This window comes from Embiotoca jacksoni, unplaced genomic scaffold, assembly GCF_022577435.1.
Source record: "Embiotoca jacksoni isolate LCO1_2020_lvr unplaced genomic scaffold, fEmbJac1.0.p SCAF_2, whole genome shotgun sequence".
NCBI lineage: Eukaryota > Metazoa > Chordata > Actinopteri > Embiotocidae > Embiotoca > Embiotoca jacksoni.
The window spans coordinates 23,765,849-23,786,429 of record NW_027185340.1 but is presented as its reverse complement, the minus strand read 5'-3'; the positions used below and the strand labels follow the sequence as shown (position 1 = coordinate 23,786,429).

At 41.3% G+C, this 20,581-nt stretch overlaps 1 protein-coding gene across 4 annotated transcripts in view; it reads right to left on the bottom strand.

Annotated features, from left to right (window-relative positions):
* Positions 1-20,581, bottom strand: part of LOC138201545 (dual specificity calcium/calmodulin-dependent 3',5'-cyclic nucleotide phosphodiesterase 1A-like) — a 37,605-nt gene that overhangs the window by 13,287 nt on the left and 3,737 nt on the right. For all 4 annotated transcript variants that reach the window (XM_069155135.1, XM_069155136.1, XM_069155137.1 and 1 more), the window contains exons 2-6: positions 10,182-10,208; positions 5,820-5,933; positions 5,544-5,726; positions 3,954-4,020; positions 351-467 (exon numbers count right to left, since the gene is read on the bottom strand). In XM_069155135.1, coding sequence (XP_069011236.1) covers positions 351-467; positions 3,954-4,020; positions 5,544-5,726; positions 5,820-5,933; positions 10,182-10,208 — 508 coding nt within the window. The remainder of the gene's footprint in view (positions 1-350; positions 468-3,953; positions 4,021-5,543; positions 5,727-5,819; positions 5,934-10,181; positions 10,209-20,581) is intronic.

Below are 20,581 nucleotides of genomic sequence, written 5' to 3'. Positions count from 1 at the left end.
TTGCATCTTATAAATTCCTGGAAATTGCTAGGTTGCCTCTGTTGCAAGACCTTAGTCACATGGCATTTAGGTGTGTGTAACTTTCACACCTAGACAGCCCAAAGCGTGTCTATTTCACGCTTTTCTGTGAGGCTGGGTTGGCTTTGAGGGTGCAACACAGTATATGCTGTTACCAGAGAAATCTAGGCTAGCTATCGAGTCTTTGCTTATTTTATTCACATTATAGAATCAGTTTCAGCTTCAGTCCTTTTCACAAAGAGATCCGTCCACCCAGTCAACTTAACTCGGTCCCCCAGCCAACATTAAGCCCCACCCACCCGCTGCTGTTAACAATATGAAGCTGTGTGTACCCTGAACCTGTTGATGAGGTCATAGCGGGTCAGCAGGTCGTAGACCAGGAACTTGAGGGCGTGGTCTCCGGTGCCCTCGTGGAAGGAGAACACATCGAAGGACCACTGATCCACGTCCTGGGAAACATTTATCATCAGACAACATCTCACACGGGGCAGCACGGTGTGAACACAGCAGGTGACTGTGACATCCTGCCGGCTCCTGCTGTAATGAAGGCTTTTGTCAGTAGAGGCCAGTGTCCTAATAATTAATGCTCACACAGGTAGGAAGTGATACAGCAATGACATTAATGATTGTAATCATTCATTAGCTCACGGCTGCATTTGAAGTTGGTCAGATTGTAATTCATGTGTTTTATATCAGAGGAGACATATAAGGAAGAATAATTATAGATATTATCTTTCCTAGTTTGCACAGGAAGCCCTGAGGAGGGAACATATATCACAACATTTTCTTCCCTACCTCGATCATTACTTATTCATCTCCTCCTATCTTTCCTCTTTTCCTTTATAATCTCCTCCCTTCCTTTCCAACCCCTCCCTCTCCTCTAATCTGCTCCCTTCTCCTTCTCCTCCTAAATATCCTCCTCCTTTTAGTTTTAAGTTCCTCTTCTGCATCCTTCATCCCTTCCCTTTTGGTTTTCTACCTCCTTCTTTCATTTTCAGCTTTCTTTGTTCCTTTTACACCTACTTCTTTCCATTTCTATCATTCCTTGTCCTTCTCTAGCCCCTCCTCATCTATTTCCCCCTCTGCTACTTCCTTTCTTACCTACTTCTGTTTTCTCTACCTCATTCTTTTCAGTTTTTTACCTCCTCATTTCCAATTCTCCTTCCCTTCATTTACTTTTCATTTCAATTCCGTCTTTTATCCTGATTTCATCTCTACTGCATCCCTTTGCACTTATCCTTCCCTCGTACCTCCTCACGTCTCTCCATATTACTTTTTTAGTTTTCCTTCGCATTGATCAAAGCAGACCTCAAAAAGTCACGTGGATGTTTTTCAGTTCAACTCTGCATGTGATGTGTGTGGGAGGACTGTGAGGTCCTATGGCAATACCATAGAGCCTGTTAAGCATCTGAGATTGAATCACTATACAGAATATGATGAGGTTGTACAGGAGCAGTCTGAAGAGGAGGAGAAAGTGAGAGACAGACTTCACTAACTGAGCCCCGTCAGTGGAGAGGCAGAAAATATCCAGGAACGGACAGAAAGAGTCTGTGTGTGTGTGTGTGTGTGTGTGTGTGTGTGTGTGTGTGTGTGTGTGTGTGTGTGTGTGTGTGTGTGTGTGTGTGTGTGTGTGTGTGTGTGTGTGTGTGTATGTGTGTGTGTGTGTGTGTGTGTGTGTGTGTGTGTGTGTGTGTGTGTGTGTGTGATGATGTTCAAACAACAGGAGTTTCCTGCATTCTTAAAAGCTCAGGATCCTGTTTCATTCCCAATTTATACAAATAACTATGAGAGCTCAATCAATAAATATAGTTATGGAGGAAGTTATAAAATAAAGGCCTCGAAAATTATATAAAGATAATGTCAGCAACTTTAATCAATGAAATATTTCTGTGTATTAAATGCCAGTTGTATTGACATCCTCCGCGAATTGCCACCTTAACATGGTGGAGGGGTTTGAGTGGCTCAGTGATCCTGGGAGCTGTGTTGTCCGGGGCATCAGCCCCTGGTAGGGTCTCCCAAGGCACCTGGTCTCAGCTGAGAGCCCAGACAAAGAGCAATTGCTGACTCGGACGGGGGACATCGTCGGGCGGTGGAGCACTTTGAGGAACTCCTTCGCCCGGCCACCATGCCCTCTGGAGAGGAGGCAGCGTCTGAAGACTGAGGGGGTTGGGGGGTCACACAGATATCCCTGACAGAGGCCTCTGAGATAGTCAAAAAGCTCCTCAGTGGCAAGGCTCCGGAGGTGGTTGAGATCCGCCCTGTGATGCTGTGTTGGACATTGCTGGGCTGTCTTGACTGACACGCCTCTTCAATGTCTCATGGGGGTCGGGAACAGTGCCCATGGACTGGCAGACCGGGGTGGTGGGTCCCATTTTCAAAAAAGGGGACTGGAGAGTGTGCTCCAACTATCGGGGTATCACACTACTCAGCCTCCCGGGCAAAGCTTATGCCAGAGTGCTGGAAAGGAGGCCGTTTGTCAAACCTCAGATCCAATAGGAACAGTGCAGATTCTGTGCCGGTCATGGAACAGTGGACCAGTGGACCAGCTCTTTACCCTCGCAAGACTACTGGAGGGGTCCTGGGAGTTTGCCCACATGTGTTTTGTGGACTTGGAGAAGGCTTTCGACCGGGTCCCCCGAGGGTTTTTCTGAGGGGTGCTGCGGGAGTACGGGGTGCCGGACCCGTTGCAACGGGCCATCCGGTCTCCGTACAACCGCAGTAGGAGCTGTGTTCGTATTCTCTGCAATAAGTTAGATTCGTTTCCAGTGGGTGTTGGCCTCCGCCAGGTCTGTCCTTTGTCACCGATCCTGTTTGTGACTTTCATGGACAGGATATATAGGTGCAGCCGGGGGGAGGAGAACATTGGGTTCGAGGGTCTCCAGATCCCATCGCTGCTGTTTGCAGATGATGTGGTCTTGTTGGCCTCTTCGGACCGCGACCTCCAGCATTCACTGGGGTGGTTTGCAGCCGAGTGTGAAGGGGCGGGGATGAGGGTTAGCACCTCCAATCTGAGGCCATGGTTCTCTGCCGGAAACCGATGGATTGCTCCCTCCAGGTGCCTGCCTCAAGCAAAGGAGTTTAAGTATCTCCGGGTCTTGTTCACGAGTGAGGGGAGGATGGAGCGGGAGATCGACAGGTGGATCGGTGCGGCTGCAGCAGTACAACAGGCGCTGCACCGGACCGTGTTGGTGAAAAGGGAGCTGAGCTAGAAGGGGAAGCTTTCAGTTTACTGGGAGATCTACGTTCCGACCCTCACCGATGGTCACGAGCTCTGGGTCGTTTATTATGGCAGTTCATAATTTACATTTCTATCTACAGTGAGCTTTAGTAACCTGTCTGTTCCACTTCAACAGTATCTATAGTATATTTTGGGAGGTTGCCAACAGCTTTCCCTTTTCTGAACACGTTAAGCTTTTGTACAAAGTGTCGCTATCAAATCGGTATCAACGATTTCAGCCTGGGTTTTGTTTGGTATCAGATCGAACATCACTATTCATTACCATTTACGCCTTTCTTTTTTTCTATATCTCTTCCCTTTTTCTCCTGCCTTTCTTTTTTCTTTTTCAATTCCCTTTGTCTATGTCCTCTTACCCTTCCATACCGCTTTATTCCTTTTTTTATTTTCCCCTTGCTGTCACTAACGTCCACCTTTTTTTGCTCTCTATATCTCCAATTTTCATTACCACCCTCCTCTTTTTCTTCTCTGATTCCTCTTCCCTATCATTTCTTGTCTCCTTGGTCCCTTCCTTAACTTTTGCAGTCTTATTTTTGTATTTGCCGCCGCCTCTGTTTAAGTTTCTACAAAAAAGCAAACTATGCTGTGGCTGAAAAGGTTAATTGTGAGTTTATTTAAAAAAAAAAATCTTTACCCTTCAATCCAGCACAGGTTTAAAACAACAAACAGTCACTTTCTGCAATGGGAACTACAGTTTTACCTTGAGAGCTTTTAAAGCCGTCGGCGGGTAGGTCAGACCGGCCATGTTGGATGTCCGTCTGTACATCCTGTTGTCACACACAGATAAAAATATCACACACACATCTCACATATATAGACAGTGGCATGCATATAAACACTCCTCACACAGACCCCTTCCAGCCACCCTCCTCCACAGTTTGTGACCAGGATGGATTCTTTGTAACCATGGTAACCATGCTATAAACACACACACACAGAGTCAGCGCTGCCTCGGTGCCGCAGATATTTTTTGATTTCATGTGTCATTAAGCTGCAGCAGATGAACTGATACTGTTCTATCACTGCGAGTCATTCACACTCTAATGATATTGGACCTATATGATCTCCATCTCCAGCTCGCTCGCACGCTAACGTCATTACACTTCGTGTTCGACCTCGTAATCACATCTGCGGTGAAGTCGGCCGGACGCTTTCTGAAATTTATTTTGATGAAAACCTATGACTGTTTTTGTTGTTCTGTTCTGTCTGCAGGTGCTGCACACTTCTGCTGAAGACAGAAACAAGTGAACTGACTGAACATTTGAAAGCGGAGAAGCACAGTTTTCTTTCCTTCCAGGTAAAACGACATTATTGGTGGTTTTTCCCTACACCTGACTATGAACCACAGAAGTTAACCTGCTTCAAGAGATATGCGACAGACAGAAATAAATAACCCTTTTATGACGTGACAATGTTATGGTAAAGCCTGGATTAGGCTTTTTCTTTTCTTTTGTGCGTACTTGATGCTGTCACTTGCCAATTGTTCCCACATGTAGTTGATGAGTTACTTATTGTTATTGTTTGGAAGCTTTCATATAATGTGAGATTTAAAAATACAATTTGTGACAAAAAAGTGCCTGAAGAAGATCCTTATGATAAAAATGTTGCACTGCAATAATTAATAAGATTATAGAACTGTCATGGTTACTTGAAACAACATTAAAAAAGAAGAGCAGTCTCTCACATTAAAGTCAAATGTTTTGTTAATCCATCCACCCACCCGGACCTCCTCTTCACACTGACTTCATCAGCTAACCTCCCTATTTGCCTGCATCATGATTACTAAGGCAACTAAAGGTTGCCACCACGTCAATGTAAGCATGTTGTTTGAATAAAATACATCAATGAGCCTTAATGAGCTGCTGGACAGATGATGTTTGGATTGTTTGTTAAGGACATGTTGTAACAACAAATACAAACTGATGACATGAAGTTGGAGAAACTCTATTGTCTAAAGTGTGATTGGATATGTAACATTAAGATGAACTGATGGAATCAGCGAAAACAATCCTCAGAAAGTGACCCTATAGCTTAGATAGCTCTAGATTTTAACCACAACAGTTCCATAACAAATAACCACGTGTTTATTATTGTAACCATCATGACAAATGTCCTGTACTTTAACCTAAACCCAAATCTTTCCCCAAACACAGGTGAAAAATATCACTGCTGTATTTCATGCCACCAGTAGAGGCGCTGACTCAACGTAGTAATGAACAAGATGTAAAAATGTCTTGGTTTAATACGTGGAGGGAAGTATTTCCATTTAATTGAACTAAGCATTGTTTACCTCTCTACAAATATCCCAGCTTGCACTGCATGGACAATGCTCCTGAATCTTGGCTTCTCCTCCGGACGACGCTTGGCCACGCCCATCTTCCTGCTGAAGGTGCACGCCAGCCAATCACGTACTTCAGTCGGCACCGACTCGGCCTGCAGGTCACTGAGCTCATCCTCTGTGTCCAACAGGCGCCTGCACAGTGGGAGGACATAGTCACAGATTGCACAACCAAAGACAAATGTTTATTTTCTGTAAATCCATCTTTTTCAGCCAGTTCTGTCTCACCTGGTCTCATCAGTGTAAACAGCGTCCAACATGGCAGCAGCGAGCTCCAGGTTCCTGCGGAGCTCCTGCAGGTCCACAACACCATGGTCCATCTGCTCCAGGACCCCCTTCAGCCTGGCAACACCAACACACACTCATGTGCTCAGTTATTACAACACAATACATAAGACAACCAATAAGCAACACAGTATAAGGTAAAAAAAAAAAACTAAAACATACAAAGCGTACAGTCTTCGTCCTCTTGTTTCTTATTTAGTTTTTTTGTTATGATTATGTTTATCACTCAGTTCCCAGAGGATAGTTATTTGAACATCCAGCGTAACAGGACTGGCTGAGTTTAAATAACATTTATGAGTTCTGTTGTGTCGTTACTCATATTGCACCTTTAAAAACAGGTATTTTTTGGGTAATGTGACACTTGGGTTTAATACTTTTATATTAAAAAAAAAATTTCTTCATTTTACATGTAAGAATTTTAAGAAGTTCTCGTTCCTCAAACTTTCTACTCATTTCAGGTTTACATTAAAATATGACCGTTTTTGTTTTTGTTTTTTTTGTTTATGGTTTCAGACTTTTGGACCCCACTGTTATGTAAAGACAGTAAAATGAACTAGAAGCATAACCGTAGCAAAGAAATTCTGTAAAACACTCCTGCTGTGCTGTTTTTTCCTTCTTCTACCTGTAATTTAACTGAGCATATATAATGTATTGTCTTCTGTTTTGATCTATGGTATTTTACCCCTTACAAGAGCAATGGTAGCACTCAGAAATATTCTCTTCAGACTTCACACACCTGCTAACTGACTGATCTTCTGCACCCACACAGCTGCTGTCCTGTTCACACTACAGAACAACAACATGAAAATCTGTTTCCTCCAGACGGACACATGACACTCTGCCTCCTGTCAATCAGCAGACACCCACAGTAGACGATAAGAGTTTCCTCCAGGAAATAAACACGTTATCTAATAGACTTCACTGTATTTATACAGTGTCTTTTCTAGCCTAGACAGCAGTTCCAGCCAGTTTGAAAAGTTCTCCGATAGGCTAAATGTAGAACTATTTTTGATTTTGAACAAGTTAGTTCCAGCTACGAGATGAGAGCAGTCACTGCTTTCCTTAGATAAAGTGAATTATTACTGTGTTCCTGTTCAATCAATTTTGAAACTTCAATGTTTCAGCAATTGAAGTTGTTGTACCACATAAAGAAAGCAGCAGACAAATCAAACCATAGTGGACACAAAAAGCACATGCAATCTTGTTAAGTGCTGACAAGCCTAGCTTAAAAGCCTTTCTCAACTGTCCAAATGTACCACCACCACACCAATACACATATATGTCAGCTTTAGTTACTAGTTATTTCACAAATTCAGAGAAGTCCTCTCTGTGGCTCTGGGTGAAGGCCAGCTCCCTGTTACCTACATTTTACAAACTAAATAGTCAATCAGAAATCATTTCAAATTTTGATACTTTAGTTACAGGTTCCTGATCTGTTTACTAAAGTCAGTGCAGGACTTAATCTTGTAATATAAAATCGTTGCAGGGCAGCCTAATAGTTTTACTTCAGTGAAGGATCCGAACATTTCCTTTACCACTGGATGAACAGATGGATGGATGGATGGATGGATGGATGGATGGATGGATGGATGGACGGATGGATGGATGGATGGATGGACGGACGGATGATGGACGGATGGATGGATGGACGGAAGGACGGATGGACGGATGGATGGACGGATGGATGGATGGATGAACGGACGGACGGACGGACGGACGGACGGACGGACGGACGGACGGACGGACGGACGGACGGATGGATGGATGGACGGATGGATGGATGGATGGATGGACGGACGGATGATGGACGGATGGATGGATGGACGGATGGACGGATGGACAGACGGACGGACGGATGGATGGACGGATGGACGGACGGACGGACGGATGGATGGATGGATGGGTGGATTTGGTTGCTGGATATTCTTTACTGCAGAAGGATGGTTTAAACTGACCACAGGGAAATATAAAGACTCCACTGCAGCCAGGCATCCTGCCATTGTCATGTCAACCAAAAACATTCCTGTAAACTGGAAGAAATGTGTTTCAGTTGCCATGTGTACAGCTGAAGTCAGAACAGGAACTGGACGTGAGGGAGAGAATTAAACTTCAAGTATGTAATTTGTCTTTAAAGAAAAGCCCCTTTTATTTCCAGTAAATTAAATCATTATAATTATCACTAGTGGTTGTAGGGTTGCAGTAGTATTAATGACAAACCCTCAACCACTCCATGACTCCCCACTGTCACCAACAGCTTGTTCTTGTGGAAATTGTTGAATTGTTGGCTTTCTCTCTACAACATTGTAATGTATTAACCCTACTAAGTGCCGTGACATGATGTCTGTCATGAATATAATTGAATTAAATTTAACTGTAATCTTATAACTTTGCATGTAGCTTCGTACCAGCAATGATAGCAACACTAGATAACGTTAGTTACATTACTTGCTGTTCATACCAAACCAGAAATATAAGTTAGCGAGCAAAGTGAGAGTGTTTGTAATGTTATGATATGCTTGATAACATTACCTTCCTTGTTAGCTTAGCTACAAATCCATGATCCTCTCTTTGGTAACAGTACTTTTGTAAAAACATACAACAAAGTTTTACTCCATTGTGTTTTGGATGCTGTTTTTTTGTGCTTGCATGTTGTTCGTTTGATGGCATCTTAAATCAAAATGTAAGTTCAGCTTCAGCTATGAGAAAGAGACCTCAACTCCCCCACGGTATAAGGCCAGTTTTTAGTCTCATTACCTTGCTTACATGAATTTGGGGGGTGGAGCTCCTTAAGGAGCACTGAAGTGAGGTGTATATTTGTTTGGCTCTTCAGTTCAAATGCCAATCTTTTACCAGAATCGCTGATTGCATGTTTAATTACTGATCATTACAAAGTTGAAAGTATCAATATAGCAATGTAAAAATACTTTGTTACAAGTCGAAGTGTATCTGCTCTGTGATTGTCGGCCCCATCAACAGTTCATGTCTTATATGTCTATGCTGTCCTTTTCTCTCTCTGCTCTCCTCTCTCCCCAATCGGCCGAGGCAGATGGCCGCCCACCTCTGATCCTGGTGTTTTTCCCTCCTAGCTTTTGTGGCAATTGTTGAATTGTTGGGTTTCTCTGTATAATATTGTAAAGTTCTGCTGTAAGGACTTTAATGTGTTAAATGCCATGAAATAACCTTTGTTGTGATTTGGCGCTATATAAATAACATTTTATTAAAACGTAATTGAAGTCCTGCATTTATGATCATTCTTAGATAAAAGTAGAGAAGTATACGGTATGTTATTGTTAATACTGATAGATTTATTGATATTTTATATTATTGTACATATAACACATCATTAGATTATTATTACTCTTTCATTCATATGGAAGCAAGATTTGATTGTTGTAATTGGTGGAGGTGGAAACTTTTTTGAGGGACTGAAAGTAATAATAATTTTCATAATGGATCAATCAGCTGATTATGTTTTTAATAAATGAGTGATTGGATGACGTATAAAAGTTAAAAAAAAAATACATGTTTAATTTTTAAATAATTCATTCAATTATCAAAATGAAAAGTGGTAAATTGTCACACACACACCAAAAAAAAGCCAGAAATTCTTACTTATCTTTATATGCTTGGTTTGCAAAAATCTTAATTTGTAAAGTAAACAGTAACTAAAGCTGCCTGATTATCTTAGTGAAGTGAAAAGTGGCATAACAAGAAAAGTAGCTCGAATGTACAGTACATGCTGGGCAGCACCAGCATGTTATCTGAAGGTTCAGCTCAAAGTGAATGGCAACCTGTCATATTGTTTGTCTTTGAGTCTGTACTGTGTGGGTGAATGGGAGGTTTTTCTTCTTGTCTTTTATTGTTGACACCTACACATTTCTCGCTCTTAGAGAATATTTTCTTCATTTGTAGTCATGCAATGAGAAATGTCACACACACAGTGTGAGAGCTGGAGGGAGATGTCCCGCCCAGAGGTCATCGGCTGTATAGTGGATGTTCGACTGTGTTTGATGTGTTTGAGGCAGCTTCAGTAAAAGATAACCATCACAACCCCCAATGCAATGTCACACTAAGAGCACACACATTTGCAGTCAGATTGTATGTACGAAAATAGAGACAGACAGGTGTGTGTAGGAGGAGTGAGAGCCTCTTTAGTGCTGCACTTCAGACTGAGGGCTTCCTGTGTGTGTGTGTGTGTGTGTGTGTGTGTGTGTGTGTGTGTGTGTGTGTGTGTGTGTGTGTGTGTGTGTGTGTGTGTGTGTGTGTGTGTGTGTGTGTGTGTGTGTGTGTGTGTGTGTGTCTTACCTCAGTGATGTACTTTTGTATTTCTGCCTGTAAACAAACAAAGAAACAGAACAGTTATTGACATGCTGTGCTCACAAAGTCCTCATAATAAATTAATTAAGTCACAAAATGGTCGAGCTCACTATACACACACTGGTCCAAACATAGACCTTATAAAATGAAGTTTCCAGGTCGGAAAAGTGAAGCCAATGCGGAAGTGCCTTAAAGTGCAATACCACTGAGGGCCACTAGGTGTTTGCTCCAAACAAATTCTCACTTCATCGATTCCCATTCAAAAAGCGTCAACGTCTTTCATTAAATATTAGGTCAATACATTTTTCCCACAAGTCAATATGGTGTCATTTGATAAATTCTCTCCTTCTGATCAGTGTTGTGGTGACCTATTTTGAAAAATAATTCCAATTCAGAGCTACGTTTGGAGGAATGTCTGGTTGGATTGAAGGGCCTGAGATGCTGCCAGGTTTCCTGTACAGGTGGACCCGGTCAGATTGACTCAGCTCCTCTCCAGTTCAACTGAATGTGGTTACTTCTGGCTTGAAAAAAACAAGATCGTGACGGAAAGAAAACTGCAATCCTTTTCTTGATGCAGTCTTTATTCCATCATCAATAAAACGTTTCATACCAAAATCAAGGTTAAAATTAAATTACAAATAACATTTGAAAAGGATTTTTTTAATAATGGTTAAAAAATGGGCCGATTAACAAAATAGCGTCTTAATGTAACGTCTTATTCAACAACCAGAATGATGAAGTGTAGCTCCTGATCAGTCAAACATTTTCCTCCACTGCCTTAAACAGCTTTTGTTCAGAAGAGGATTTATTGGTTTGACCTGTTGCACTGCCATTGATGGAAGCATCTTGTATTCAGTATCATTCAGTCATCATTCAGTTTGGAATACTGACTGGATTTACTGAGAAGACGGAGTTAGTCAGATTCATTACAGGTACACAAGCTCCTTTTTAAAGAAGTAAATAGCGTCTTTTCCACAAACGTCCATGACAGATGAAAATGACACATGTAACCATGATAACCGCACACAACAAAGACGGAGACAAAAGGAATAGAAATTTAAAATACAACTAAAACGATGCTAAAATGTTTAGCAAAACCAAAGCTCACACACAACACAAAAATCCAAAACAATTGACCTACATTGGTGTTCAAGTTGTTGTGCTTTGTTTTATCAGAATTTGTTTCAGCACGATAACATTCTCAAAGTTTCAGTCATTTCAGTAGATTTATGTTTTGTTCCACTCTGAGTCAGACAGGGACTCAATGTGGTGGAGGTTGTCAAACCAGGAGATGAGCCTGTGTGGGAGTGGAGGTGAAAGAGATAGGTGACTGTGGTGTATAAACCACAGGAAGCTTTATATTGAAGTTTGGCTGCTTATCAACACGGTCTGAAGTTGCAGCAGCAGCGGCTCATGGAGGTAATTTGGGTAGTTTAAACCTTTTACTGCCTGCAGCAGTTGTTGCAGCTGTTTGCATTAAAAATGGTGCTCCCTCTCTGAGTCATAACCCGAACAAATATGAACACATAGACATGATACTCCCTTTTAGATACTGTGTTGCTTTTACATCCTGAGGTTACTATTATTTCCAGTATTGATTGCACTTCAGAACCTGCCTTCTTTATTATCAAAGCATAGTGTAAAATGTCTGTAAATCCATAGGTATATTATATATGTGTATACAGTATGTGCATACCATAGACTGTATATAAAAGTGGATGTAGCTTCCGAGTCTGAAAAATGAGGCTGATGCAGAAGTGCCGAGTGCCGCTAGAGGTCGGCTCCAAAAAGCATCCTGCTCGATAGACTCCTATTTTTCCCAGACTTATCTCGGTTTTGCAAGCTAAAGTCCCTTCTTCTTATTAGTTTTCTGGAGGTCCATCTGAAAATAATCCCATCATCAATTTGAAAATAATTCCCAAAAAGCAGTTTTTGGGGGGCGTTTCTGTTTGATTGACATGCCTATCGTGCAATCAGGTTACAGCTATCGGTGAGCGGGACGTAGTATCGCCGGGTTTCCAATGAGATTAGTCAGATCCACCACTCTCTCCCCCCTAGCTCATTTAAATATGGTCACTTCCGGCTCCAAACAACTCGGGACTTGCAAGATGGCGCCGGCCAAAATCCAAACTCGAGGCCGTTCACAAACCAATGGGTGACATCACTGTTGGTTGCTGCTTTGTACATACACCAAAGGCCCAAAATATGGGAACTGTAGTTTTAGATCTTGATCTTGACCTTTATTATCACGAGAAAAGGACAAGGAATACTAATATGATTTACAGTTTGTTATGGTCTCAACTCAGTGTCACAGTTTGAATGCATCTGTTTTATGGGCCCCAACAAAGCAGATATTTATGCCCTGCACCAACCAGGGTTGAATATTCACCGTATCCACCTTCTATTCGTTGAATACGTTTACAGTGTCACACTCCATTTCTGACTCATTTTTTACATTTATTCCTCTGGGCATGATGGCTGACATTGAGCTCGACATTAGAATTCACTGAATGATTATTTCTGCCTTTTGCTGAAGGTAATGTTGATGTTTGCCTGGCACCAATAACAATTTGAAAGCTTGTGAATAGGTGTGTGGACAACATTTCGTTTTCCCAAGAAACACTGAAGCCCGATGAAAATCTTTTTGAAATCTTTGTCATCTGGGAAAGCTGTATCTTTCTGCAACTGGAAATGATGTTTCCTAATTGTATGACTACACGAATCTGTTTCACATCATGTTTCACAGTCCTGCTGGGTTTTGTCGATGTGTGTGGTGTGATTAAGAAACCAGAGAGAGTGGTGTCGGAAGAGAGATGATTGCCAGCGGCTCAAACCTCCTGCTGTGTTACGATAAAGATGAAGGACAAACAAAGGGTATGTCTAAATACGACTTTGTGATAACAAATTATATGCTTGGTGAAATATAAACTGCAGATTCATAAAGGCAAGAGAAGCTGACTTCACTGCTTTGATCCTGGACTGGCAGCATAAATCCAGTAAATTGTTTTGTAGCTTTGTTGTGGATGACGATAGTTGTGGTGTCAGTGGGAAGAAAAAAGAGGATGTACTCCTCCACTTTCCCACAGAATTTTATGGCTCTGGAGTCATTTAAGCTTTGCATTGTGGTTGTTTTGAATTTCTTTGTAGTCATAAAGAGAGTTTTCCTAGTCAGTTCATGTGACTTTGTGGCTGGTTTGAGGATCTTTAATCTCACTTTTCAACAACAAATGTTCACACAATTACTGGCCTTAGGGGTTCCCTGGTCCTGTGACTGGCAGGCCCAATAAGAAATTGTTCTGCGCTTGCAAGTATGTAAAAAATAACGATAAGTAATTGGTTGTTCTCCAAATCACTTGGCTACATCCACTCCCCGACTCCCCACACAATCAGCACAGGAACCTGAATTTCCCCCTGTGTGAATATGTGAAGTTTGAACATGATGATTAACTGATTTATTTGAAACATTTGCTACAGAAAGTTACATGTTTGATTCCCCTGCTATAAAACATGGTTAAATACAATGGATTTTCAAATGGCTTTAATCTGCTATTTGGTGTTAATAGTACTTTTTCATGCAGCATTACTCTTCCCAGTCAGGTCAGAGATGTCATGAGCAATGGGTTAATACAAACAAGTAATAAATTGGTGTAGTAACAAGGCTTAATGGTCATTTCCATATTTCATCACCCTAATTAAATGTGCAAATCTAGTTTGCAGCAAAAAGAAGGGTTACCACTTCATTATTTTTCTCTGTGTACAGTTTAATTAGGTCAGAAGAAGAGGGATAAAAATGCTTCATTTTGCAACTATTATGAGAAAGTAAAGTCAGTGTAGTCAATTTGCAGACTTTGATACATGCATCACTGGACCAGTGAAAAAAGTGCTGCTGGGATGTTAATTTGTGTGGCAGATATAAACCCCATAAATGGATGACGATAATGTGAATGCTCCATTTGGTCTGAAATTAGCCAATCACAGCACTGGAATCGGACCCCGGCAGCTAATCATAGCTCTGACACGTCCCAGCCTTGAAATGTGACAGCAGGAACCTGTTATTTCATGGTCGAATGGTAATTGTATGCTGGCCTGCGTGGGAGGATCAGCACTGAATTACAAAGCGGCATACGGCAGGGCGAGCAGCAGCAGGTTGCGGCATTGTTTTTCTGGTCAAAAAAAGCAAAAGCAAAAAGCACGCTGCAGCACCAACAGTGGCCGGTGAGAACAGAGATAGTTTCTGGAGAATTACTCACCACTCTGTCTTGACTTTTCTAGGCTGACACGTTGAGTGAGATAATGTGGTTGTTTTTTTTCCTCCTGATGTGACTTTGCTCTTTCTACTTTTTTGTCCTTGTGCTGATATATTGTAATTTCACCTCCACATTTCCCTCCTTGCATTAATTATGCTGAACATGTATTTTGTTCCTCTCTGCACGGCTCTGTTTGTGAAGCATCACCGCCGGGTGTTTTGTGCTGGTTTAAGGTTGACTCCATCTAAACCGCCTACATCGAGACCAAAAGACCTGACCTGATGAGAAAGATGAACCTCTATCAAAATGAAGCAGTTTAATTATACACCAACCCCTGCGGTGAACACACACAAACACACACAATGTTTGCTCTGCAAAAAAGTTCAGGTGTTTTAGATGCTCTGATTCTTGTCCATCACACAGTATTCTGCAGCAGTGCAACGAGCCCAAACATACGAGTCATACAGAACTACCTGAACTTGACAGTCTGGTTTCTATACAGGAGCTCAATGTTCCAGTACTATTCATTCCAGTCCGGTGACTGGACATCATATAACTGCTTAACTCTTAATTAATGGTACTTTTACTTCTTCTCTTCTCTATTTACGTTTCAAAAAAACATCTGATGAACTCTCTGGCGCACATTTTCCATTTTTCTGTTTTATATTTCAACTAATTTTCCATCTCATAGTTTCATCACTTTCACCAAACTGTATCAATAAATAAAACAAGAAAGAAAAACAATTGGTACAATATGAAATAGATCAAATATATATATATGTAGAAATAAAGAAATAAAGGAAAAGCAGTCCTGTTCTCCATGTCTCTCCTCAGAGGAGAGTTTACTGCATCGAAACGCTCTGCTGTTACCACGGAAACTAGGGAGAATGACAAAAACAACCAAACATCTACACTTAATTGTTTTCCCTTCAAACAGCACAGAGCTCTGTTGATCTGCATCTGGGGTTTATATCTGTCGAGAAGAATTAATACAACCAATTGAGATAAAAATAAATATACAAGAGAGCACTCAGCAGTTCAAGCAACAATCACGCACAAGCACACGTTATGAAGCCGCTGATCTCAGGATGAAGAAGAGTTGAAGGGACCTTTATTGATTTGTCGGTAAGCTTTGTGATTTTTCACATGAATCGTAGCAGGTTGACTGCTGATTTGGTTTGTTCAAATTAACAATTAGCATTCAGAAAAGTCACTGTCACTACAACTTTTATGAGTACAGAGTTAAGTTTTTCTATTTGGGTTGAATTTGACAAGGTCATCGAGGACAGGAGGAATATTTATAAGTGGAACAGCAGCTTAGCCCAGCTCTGATGATTAAATGAATATATCTGATTGTACTGTCACAAAATGATCTTAACAGAAAGGTCCATTTTAAAATTTGACAAGGTAGTATTGTCTCAAATTGGATAAAGCCTCTGTGCACTTAGTGGAAGTGACAACCAAAGCATTTGAATAGATCAACATATCTGCCGTCTTTGTTTCCTCATTTTACTAAAATGTTTCAGGCACACAATAATTATACTAATGGCTTCTTTCTGACAACAGTATAGTGGTACCAAGTGTGAAATGAACAGTATTTTTGTGGATGTGTACAACATACATTTGTATCTGTGTTCACTGCAACCTATGCTGGTGGTCCCTCTCCTTCCACTGCACAGCCAAGATGGCGACCATTGAGGGTGAAATCAGTCGAGTTTTTCACACTAATCTTTTGGCAGATATCAGGTCCTCAGTGCACTGCATCTAACCACACTTGTCAACGTGTATACATTTGTGCACTAAAAAAGGGAGTGTAAGTAGACCAATAAAGTGTAGGGAGGAGGTCAGGGTGGATGACTGGATTGACAAAACATTAAACTTGTCCATCCATCTACTGTCTATGACCTGCTTTATTTGATTCTCAACAGGGTCATGGGGATGACTTTAAAGATGCTGTAAAGCAAATTCCAAGATTTGCTTCTCAGTACATTATATACGTGTGAAATGAGTTGCTGAAAGCATCTGCAAAGTTTGAAAACTTTGTCACACTGAAATGTGGAGTTAGACCGTTGAACAGTTTCTCATCTGTCTTCAGCTCAGGTTTTTTTAGGCGGGGCTGAAAGCTAGCTTCAGTACGTCACCGAGCTACCCCACAGACGGTTTCTATAACCTTCTGCATGGCTCCTCCTCTCACACGGTGAAACACTATAAAAGCCTGCAGCTCATTTACATAAGAGGTCGTCCCGCTGGACTTCAGTTCTACTCCTGCTGTAGTCAGATAGTTATTGTACATCAGCTAGCTGCTACAGGACGTCTCCCTCCACCTGCAAGGGAATCTTTCCTGGAAGCAAGAACCTCCAAAGCAGCGCTGCATCGTTGTTTAAATGTCCTCCTGATGAAGAAAGGAAAAAGAGGAGGATTGATTTCATGAAGAGCTAAAGGAGACTTTAGGATTAACACCAACAGACGCCTCTTCAGGGACCATTTCACGACAGATAGTTTAAACTTGGACCGCAGACAGATGCAGTTCAAGGACACACCGCTCCTCCTGCAGCAGCGTGGAGCCGAACCGAGCATCGCCCTCCCAGCCGTTCATCCTCCGGTTGCACCGGCACCGTCCGCTACCATCAGTAGTCTCGTCCACCACCGCCAGCAGTTCACCACTCAGAGTAAGTTCTGTGTGCTTGTTATAATTATACTAGATAACTTTTCCACAGTAACTCTGCTATATTTAGTCCACGGTGAAAACCGCTAACGTGATTTTATTCGGTGTAGAATAACTTTATTTTGGTGAAATGGGAGCTAATGTGTTAATTAGCTTCTATTGAGCTCGTAGCAGAGTTCAGAGGAAAATGCTTCAATAACCACAGATTGTTTTATGCGTCTCAATAAAGCTCCGATAAGGAACTATAAAATATGTAACTCTGTGTTTTACATGTCGGGGTGATGGTAAACATGGACCAGAGGAGATCTAGTCCTCACATTAATGAGGGTTGTTGTTGTTGTACTCCGGTGTAACGTTACAATCACCGACCCTCTCAGTTAAATGTACCGGTACCGGTCCGGATAAACAAACCCGACTACATGTGCAAGAGGTCGCAGAGAGGAGGAGGAAGAGGAGGAGGTGGAGGAGGAGGAGGTGGAGGAGGTGGAGGGACATCAGTGGAAGAGAAAGACTTTCGGCTCGACCTGAGCAGGTTCAAAGTTTGAATTGATGTGATGTAATGAATTGATGTGATGTAATGAATTAACATGTGATGTAATGAATTGATGTGATGTAATGAATTGATGTGATGTAATGAATTGATGTGATGTAATGAATTGATGTGATGTAATGAATTAACATGTGATGTAATGAATTGATGTGATGTAATGAATTGATGTGATGTAATGAATTGATGTGATGTAATGAATTGATGTGATGTAATGAATTAACATGTGATGTAATGAATTGATGTGATGTAATGAATTGATGTGATGTAATGAATTGATGTGATGTAATGAATTGATGTGATATAATGCAGCGTTGTTCATGTTGCAGTCGTTACAGAACTAAATCAACTCCTCCTCTCTTATTATCTCCACGATTGTAATGCAGGTGGTTAGAAGTAGTTGGAGACTCACTGTCTGCTGTCTCTGGTGTCCAGTTTGACTCCTGTGTTACAGCTCAGGGGGACAAGCTGGATTTATATGCATCTGTATGTTTCACTCATTGGACAAATAAATTCTGATTCTATTGTTTTCATAAAGCAGGCTGCTCCGTCCACCAGAGAGACAGAGGACCAGTGGGACATCATGCATAAAGTCACCGAGAGGTTGGATGTCAGACGGACCGCTTAGTGTGGAAAAGAACTGCAGCCACAGGACTGTCATACACAACACCTTCCAGGGAGGGGGCGGAGCTTCAGCTCTTCAGGACACGCCCCCCCAGTCTCAGAGCAGAGAAGACTGATGATTTTCTCACTATTTCAAACCCTAATTTAACAAACTTGTCTGTGTTTTTATTCATTCAAATTTGGATGGGTAGTTAACAACCCATACTTCTGTGGTGTGATGAACTCAAAACTAATTTTCATTGCTACTTTACAGCATCTTTAAGCAAAGTCAGTGTACACCCTGAACAGGTCACCAGTACATTGAGCTGGTTCATTTGACCACATTTGTATTATTGTAAAAAAAAAAAAAAAAAAAAAAGGACTTCTATTTTATCTTTCCATAAACCTAACCAAATAGTTTTCTCACACGCTAGCCATGACCATGTTGAAATGCTGATGTTACGCAGGTATTATTCACTGTGTTCAGCGTCTACATTTTTAGCATGTTAGTTTCTTAACACGAGATGAAAGCAGAGCTCAGGCTGATGGTAATTTTGATGATAGTTCAAAAGGAAAATATATTCACCAAACTTATTACAAAAAAAACCTAAACACGAATCCAGCAAACAGCTGGACTAATATGCCAAGAATTAACTTCAGAGTAGCACTAAAAGAAAAATCCGAGAGCCAGTAAAGTCAGAAGGATTCCTCCTGTGCGAAACATGAACACTTTTTCAAATGTTCCAGATATTTCATTGCTGTTGACATGCACCAATCAACAGATCGAATCGTGTTATTTTTCTCCTCAACTCTGCCTCACAGGCTGGCTGGCTGGCGACAGGCTCATATGGAGCTCCGGCCACAGAGAGCTTCTGCTTACACACAAGCAACGTTGGAGCTTCTGTTTACACACAACCAATGCTGCTGTCAAGCTTTAATTATAGAAGACTGCTACGTTGACTCACTAACTGAATCAGGAAATAAAGCACACTTCTTCCAACAGCTCAGCTGGCCTACGTGTTGTAAGGGTCTCTTTTCTAATTGAACAGAAAGATCCTGAAGAAAACCACACAAACCTTGGACTGACTTCACTCCCCATGACGGACTCCCCCGAATCTCGGAGTCTAGTCTTGTCAGGTTAGTAGACGAACTTCTGTGGAGAATCTTTTATTTTACACCTCCAGTGTTTTTCTCATTGAGTCACTGCTGACAGAGAACGTGCTCACTTGCCAATGTTTATTCCAGGATTTGGCAAAAACTGAACACTTGTCTTCGCGTCAGCTTTTTTAACCAACACACCAACATCTGCTGGTAAATTTCTGCAATCCTCTGCTCTGTTGCCAAATAGTTACAAACACAAGACACTGTAAAGCAAGTGGGGTCTGTTAAACAGAACGAGTTGCCAAGGGGCCATTAGTGTTAGTGTTTATTGGAAATGTTACCATGGACGTTTCACTTTACTGCTGACGAGAGAAACTTTCAGTAAAGCAAACACTGCAGATGAGAAATTATAACACTAATATGCCTTAAAGAATATTGAGTTATGTTAAATATATACATGGAAGGTACAGTGCAAAGTAGCCATCAAAAAAACACATTGGATTAAAAAGTAGACTTCTATCTGAAATGTAAAGACAGATGAAACACTCAAATACAAAATCAAACAGTCCTTGAAGTGCGTGTAATGAGTTTCTTTCCACCACAGGTCAGAGCATAAAACTTCTGTTTTTATTCATCTGACATTCAGGTTCTGAACAAACATACAGCGTCTTCACAGACTGCTGGCTTTAATGACGAAGATGAAGATGAGAATGAGGAGCCCCACGTCATTGGAGGCTTCACATTTCCAGAACTGTTCTAGACATGTTTTTTCATCATCAAGTAATAACATGTCAGATGGTGAACTACACCATATAGTCAAAAGTATATGTGTACACCTAAACAGTCCAGTCTATTTGCTAAGCCTTTAAAATGCATAAAAATGATTTACATCCACATTCGTGTTTTCAGTTGTTTTTTGTGAAGAGAAAAACGTGGAAGAGAACGTGATGAACAGACAGTCCAGCTGACTGCATCATTAAGTACACGATACCATTAGCTTCATCAACATTTAAAATTAAACCACTCAGCCGGTTATCCTGCAGAGTTTCAGCCTATTCAGTGTCCTCATGCTCTCTGTGGTCACAATTAATGTTTTAACACAGCCAAATTCATTACAGAGTTGTTTCTTGTTACATTTGTCCTCTTTTTGCTGTCAGAAAACTGAACAAGTATGAAATGGGGATTTATTTGATGAAAAAGAAGGAAAAAGGTCATCTTAATCTGG